This window comes from Antrostomus carolinensis, unplaced genomic scaffold (genome assembly GCF_000700745.2).
Source record: "Antrostomus carolinensis isolate BGI_N321 unplaced genomic scaffold, ASM70074v2 scaffold27143, whole genome shotgun sequence".
Taxonomy (NCBI): Eukaryota; Metazoa; Chordata; class Aves; order Caprimulgiformes; family Caprimulgidae; genus Antrostomus; species Antrostomus carolinensis.
In genome coordinates this window covers 21,127-28,031 of record NW_010303576.1, presented here as the reverse complement: position 1 = coordinate 28,031, position 6,905 = coordinate 21,127, and the positions used below count along the sequence as shown (strand labels likewise).

Here is a 6,905-nt window from a genome sequence, read left to right as displayed (position 1 = left end):
TTAATCTCTGTTTATTTTTTAAGCCACAGATGTGTCCAGTTGCCTTCAAATTCACGGGGTAAAGGTGCATCATGCACATACATATTAAAAAAAAACCCTTTTCATCTTGTGGTCATAACATATATATCAAAAGCCTGTCTTTCTACAGGGTTTCTAGGGGCCTGATTTTCATTCTAACAATTTTGAGGGAATAGTCAGAGGCTTTAAATGGCAGCCAGACCACGCCGTTTTCGATCTCATAAGGAATGTTGTACCTGGGGTCGTAGTGGCCCCCCAGGTAGTAAATGCCATTGAGGTTGGCTGCCTGGCAGCTGTTGTACCACCAGCCGCCCCCGTACATCTCCGCGCAGCTCTCCTCCCAGCGGTCCTGGTCCCGGTCAAAGGTGCTGAACCGCATCTGGGCATGGGATGTGTATTCAGCGCCCTCCTCCAGCCAGCCAGCAATCAGCGCGTCCCCAGCAGTCCCCTCGTAGGAGGACACGGCAAGGGCGTACCCTTCTGCTTCAGACCCTACCTGTACGATATATTCTGCATACACAGCATTTCCATCCCAGTCCTCTAACTCTATCCGAAGGAGAGTGTCGTTCTGAGTCAGCAAGTGTATGTTTTCATTGCCCAGCCAGAACTCTCCTTGCCCTCTGCCATCCACACTGCCGAAGCCTCTCTTGTAGTCTTGCCAGGTCCGGTTAAAATTCACTGATCCATCCATTCTCTGTTGGATCAATAGCCATCCTCCCAAAGTGGTCTCTTGGTCGCAATAAACTGACAAAACCTTATTGGATCCGGCTGGCTTGATTTTGAAAATGCCACTTTTGGCACCAGAAGTGTGTTTCTGGCGGATATCATCACAGTCTAAAAAAAAAAGTTGATCTGGTTTGACAGGAGTTATCAGCAAAATTTAATAAAAGGTTCAAAGGAATCCAAGTACCAATAGCTCTGAGAAAAATTGTTAAACATGGTGTGAACTACACTAGGTATAATGACAGGCAACATTAGAAAGAATTCAGAAAAGAAAACTTTATATACGTCTTAAATTGTGAATTGTCTATGTAACACCCAAGTATTAATGAAATATTTTCCTTTTTGTTTCTGAGGTGGCAACAAAGAGACACAGTGCTTGCATTTTATCATCACACTGTTGTATTGCAGTATCTAAAACCAATGTGCCAGTTTGATTATGGATGGAGTTTGGCTTCGCTACCTCAGGAACTACTTCTGTGATGCCCGTGTACCTTTCCCAGTGTTGGCTGTCCTTTGCTTCACTCCTGATGATCTGAAGCTGCGTGCCTGAAAGTCTGGGGTATCCTCTGCACTCTGATCATGTTGCAACCCACCTAGCTGCTCAGTTATTTCACGGGTCTTTAGTGATTTGGTTTCAAAAGTGGAGCCTCCCTTGTTGAAACTAGAAGAGGCGCTGGTCACTACAGTCTTGGAGTGACTTGCACTGCCGGATGGGAATCCAGACGGCTGAAGGTGGAGTCCTCCAAAGTCATCTTCTTCCTCCTCTCCTAAGTCTGTAAATTTGCCTTTCCCTCCATAAGCCCCTGAATGACTGGATACTCCAGTACCTAAGTGGCTACTGCCTGTGCCAGTTACGTGGCTGCTAGTTGAGGTGCTGCTAGATCCACCAAAGTGCCTACTACTAGTGGATGGAGAGTCAGGGGTGAAAAATGACTCTAGCTCAGGGAATAACTGCTCTAGCTTGTGGAGTTCATCTGTCCCGCCAACATGGTACACGCTCCCTTCCCCTCCAACATTTCCTGCTCCTTTTAAGTAGGAGCAGTCTGAGCCATCAGAAGAAATCATTTTCTCAACTACTTCTTCTCTAGGGCCATCAGGGCCAGTAATAATTTTTTTAGTGGTAGTTTTAGTGCATCTACGAACAGCGGAGGAGGTTTTGTCTCCCAGACTAAGGGTTTCTCTGCCATGAGTAGGAATAACTAATTTGCTGGTGTGTGAAGGTCCATCCCCCCTTGATTCTGCCATGTGATACAAGCTGTCGCCTCGGGAGGGGTTCGCATCTGTTTCTGCTCTTTCTAATACCGCTTGCATCTGCCTGATGTTATTAATTATGTTCAGAGCTTGCATTTCTGGCTGAGGCTTATGCTTAAAATGTTCAGGAACATTCGAGTCCTTAAGTGGCCTCATTTTCAGTGTGCTCAAGGTGGTTGGCTGAAGCTCTGGGTGTAAGTTGATGGAGTTGGCTTGGGTAAGCTGCTTCTGGATGTTGTCATAGCTTTCTTTGTCCACCTGGTAATTAAAACTTCTAGCACAGCTTCCTTTGCAAGCTCGTATCTTAATATCAATATCCACCTACATAAACAGAGAGAAATAATTTGGTTAGGGAGCTTTTCTGGCTTTCTCAAGCAAGTGTATCCTTTAACTGGACTGGGGAAATGTGTGAACCGCCCTGATACCTCTCATCTACAACTGAGCTTTTCCAAAGCTCAGTTTTGAAATCATACATGGTTTTATTTCCACTGTAAATACCACATGTGCACTAGCCCACTGCACACGAGCTCCATGGAGAAGTACGTTGCAGCATGTTCCCAGTCTTTTTTCTCTTTATTCTCAGGCATCTTCCTGGCTTAGGAGGAACTGCTGCAGGGCTGGGCACACTCCTGGGGACTGGGGCAGAAACAGGTCTTCTGAGGAAAGGAGAAGACACTGGACTTGTCCCAGAGCCTGTCATGGCCCTGCTGTGATGCCTGCCATCCTCGAGGTACCACTGCTTTCCCAAATGATCTAAAAGTTGGATCTCTGATCCAGGGATTAAAATGGGCTTTTTTTTAAAAAAATGCTGTTTGTACCAGGACTTTTCCTCGCATTACCCTCAGAAGAATTGGCTGCAACCTGGGAACACAGGCTTTAATGCCAGCACTGGCTGTGGGCCCCAGTGGCAGCACTAGGGAGAGGACAGGGCATGACCCCTAATCCTAGCTGCTCAGCAGCTCCTCACAGGAGCAGAAACCCCTCATTCAGAGCCAGTTATCAGAAGACATAACATCCTTGCTGCCTGTCTGAGAGCAGAAGCAGCAGATGAGACCAGGAGTCCTCCTGAGCTCAGTGGTCTAGTGGAAGGTGTCCCTGCTCATGGCAGAGGGGGTGGAACTAGAAGATCTTTAATGTCCCTTCCAACCCAAACCATTCTATGAAAGCAACTCATTTGGGGATTTGCCTCAGCAGGTCAGATCCTGTGAGAGTTGCATCACATTTACTTCTAGAGGGAGCACTGCTCACCCTGTACAACATAATGGATAGACTCTCTTTCCATAGCTAAGCTCTGGAAAGAATGGAAATTACGTAGCTACCTACCTCCAAGCGCTTCATCTCCAGCACCTGTTCCTGGATGCTGCTCTGAAGAGCTTTAATTCTGTTTACTTGAGTAACAACTCTCTGCTTTAATGTCACAATCCTCCGCCTCAGTTCTCCTGACACGTGACCATAAGCCTCATCAATCTCTGAAACAGAAATGCGTCAGTTACCTATGCACACCTGATTTTCTTTCCTAAAGGAGTAGCACATTTTAAAATATGTAATTAAAATGTAATTAAGAACATATTTCTCATATTACTGAGCAGGTAAAAATTGCATTAGTTTTTACTAGCTAGCAGTTAAGAGTCTTGTATTGTTATGTTTATTCTCGCTCTTGATAATAAGGTCCAGTGCAGCATATATTTCCACCACACATTGCTTATGCACAAAAAAAACCCCCAACAAAAAACCCAACAAAAAACCCAACAAAAAAACAGCAATGGATAATAAAACTGGGTGTGAGATACTCACGCTGAGCACTGTCCAGGTTTGGTTTTAGTACATTTATGGTTTCCACAATTATCCGATTGGATTTTTTATAGTTGTTTTGATTTTCTGCAAGCAGCTTCCTGATTTTGTCTATTCTGTGACTATAATCCTGATCTGCTTCATCAATCAGTCCTTGCATTCTGCAGCCTGATGGACATTTTATACCCTAAGATTGGAAGAGGGAAATAATTATGTTAAAAACTTCACAAGTAAACCTTTTCTTAACATTATGTTTGCAGACTTTTGGCCAACACTGAAAACACAGTTAAAAAATTAGGGCAAGTTTCTGCTAGTTCTCTTCAGGTGTTCTGTCCTATTTACACGATGGCTTTGCCAAGGACTCGTGTGACTTAGAGCAAGACACCTGGGGGCTGATCCTTTACCTCCTGTGCCTCTGACACTGGTGTGATGGAATCAGTGAAGCACATTCTCAGAAATCTGCCATAAATGGAGGATCAAATAAATCCTTAATTTTCCCTCTCCTCTGTTCTCATGGATGCAATTATATATATTTTGGGGTTTTTTTCCCCAAAGGGCTGCTATAAGAAGTTCGTTGTCCAGTTTGAGCAAGGATATCAGAGGCCAACATATTTAAGCAAAATTTTCCTCAGAAAAGCTTAATGTTCTTACAGACTTAAGCTCTTTGCCAAGATTTCATCGAGTAAATCTAGCATAGAGATGGGCTGAGATGCAAGAGGAAGAGAGAGAGATATTAAGAGTTTATACACTAAGATATTCAGTGAATGATTATGAATCCTTTACTGAACATTTTGTTGTCAGACTTCCTAAACAGTAACTAGTGAAATGTATGTTATTTCTAGCTATTTATTTTCTTTGTCACACATCCAACTCCAAAAGTGGCAATATCAAAATTCTGAAAAGAAATCCTCCTTATTTTTTTCTAGGAATCGCCTTATTTTATTTCATCTTTCTTTTCCAGACTTACTGTCTCTTCTGATTCTGCACCCCTGCAAACTTCTCCCTCTTTCTTGCTCCTCATTTTTTTCTTTGTTTCTTTCCTGCAGTCGATCTCTGCAGGCTGCCCCAATGTGAAGCATTACCTGTCCTCCCTCAGACCTAAAGCCCCACCGCGTGCTGCCTGCACAGCACCCATCGTAGTGAGCTGGCTGAGGTCCATGAATGCCCTGCTGATGGGCACCACTTTTGCCCCTGGAGCTCATTGCTCACCCAATCATCATCCGCACAGATGGGCCAGTTCTTCTCATATTGGCAGGTGGACTGAGACATGTGCTCCACAATCCTGGGACCACGCACTCCTGCACCCTCGCTTTCAAAGGTAGTCTCTCCATCTTGTGCCTGCCAGGAGAAAAAGAGGGAAAAGCAAAACGAGATTAGCTAAACAGCTGCCAAGAGAAGAGAAACATAATGCTGACATCCTCAAACACTCAGTGGCAAAGCTGATGTGTGGAAATTACAGCCATCTGGAAAGCACCACGCTGAACAGTGTGAGGATTTTATTCCTGATTTTTCTTGTAAGATATGATTTTGTTTGTTTTGTTAGAATAAAGCTTTTCACCTCTTAAAATTAATACTGCTATGTAGGGAGCTGGTGATGCTCAGGATATGTTAAGACAATATCATTCTTGTGTTCTGTGTGTAAATATAAAACAAGCTTGAAACTGGATTGAAACTCATTAAGCTAAAGCAAATACTTATAAAATCCTATGTTCCATTTCCATTTGCTGCAATATTCCAAATTTTCTATTTTCATTCTACCACCTTCAGTCTACAGAAAATTGGCTTAAAGATATATATGAAGAGAGTTTTCCAATTAGTGTTTCTGATTTTAATCACAGTTGTTAACTGTAAGCTTGTAGCACTGTTTTACCTGGTGTAAAGAGCAAGAAAGCTAATAGCATCATAATAAAAATAATCATGTCAGTGATGGATGGATTCCACTGTGCTAATGGAAAGAAGATAAATAAATATACTGAGATTTTCTCCAAACCTGAGAAACAAAAGTGCATATATACAAGCTAATTCTAAGCCAAAACACTGTAAGGATTCCTACTGTGTTATTGCTCAGTAAGGGACTGGAAAATAATTTATTATCATAAAAGAAAGCCCTGGTTTAGGGCTTGACATATAACTGGGTCTGACTGGACTCATCTGCACAACTTACATTCTTTTCAAGCAGCATAATTAATTATTGAAAAGATTAATGATTAATTATTATTATGATAAATGATTAATTCTGAGACAGAAGGTTTTCCTAATTCTAGCCTCCAGGGACAGAACCTCAGCCCTGGGGAACTAGAAGGTCATTATTAAAATTAGTTGGTTTGATTCATGGTAAGGATCTGGCCCAGGTGCCTCTTAAAAGTAACAAATAAAAACTTTAATTTTAGGTGTTCTCTGCCCTTTCAGCATTGACAGCTCCAATACAACTGCTTCTGTTTTGTCACGTCAACTTCCTATAATTTCTGTCATTTGTTAAAACACGTACATTCTTCAAAAAACAGTCACAAAGAGAAACATAAAGAATCTAACACAAGATTATGGCCTGAGACCTCAGTGAGAAAACAGCGAGGTTATATTAGCATAGTTGAAAATGATGTCTATCTCTTTCATTATCTAAAAATTGTGTGTCATTTGTAGGTGGAAAACCCTGCTGAAGTACTGTCAAAATGAGAGTAGCATTCACCCTAATAAACATGAAAATTCCTGACTGGCTGGAGCCACTAGCATCCAGACAGGTTTAAGACTTACAACATCACCTATGAATCTACAAATTCACGTTAATGTATCTGCATTGCTGCTCCTGAAGCCAGGCAGATTCAGTAAAACTGAATTTAGCAAAACTAGAGAGCTGGATACTCAAAAACTGCTGAGGCAAGTCCAGCGGTGGTTACAGTAAGCTGGTGCATATGTATGTGCATTGAATTTTACAAGCTAGGTGACAGCCAAAATGTGTCTATCTAATGAATGAGCATTAAATAAATGCTCACTCTTCAAAACAGAATGATATTAAAAGAATCAAGTAAGAAAACTCATACCCAGGCTAAGTTGAGGCAGAGCAACACACAGAGGATCCTCATTGATATCATCTTCAGGAGACGGGCAAACAGAGCTCTGACTGA

The 6,905-nt window shown here is 42.3% G+C and overlaps 1 protein-coding gene across 1 annotated transcript; it reads right to left on the bottom strand.

Annotated features, from left to right (window-relative positions):
• On the bottom strand, positions 1–6,905 carry FGA (fibrinogen alpha chain). The gene is made up of 6 exons (XM_010164156.1): positions 6,822–6,905; positions 4,993–5,121; positions 3,787–3,970; positions 3,316–3,461; positions 1,233–2,313; positions 1–852 (listed from the first exon to the last, which is right to left on the bottom strand). The coding sequence occupies exons 1-6, from the start codon at positions 6,870–6,872 to the stop codon at positions 143–145; spliced, it is 2,301 nt and encodes a 766-aa protein (XP_010162458.1). The 5' UTR covers positions 6,873–6,905; the 3' UTR covers positions 1–142.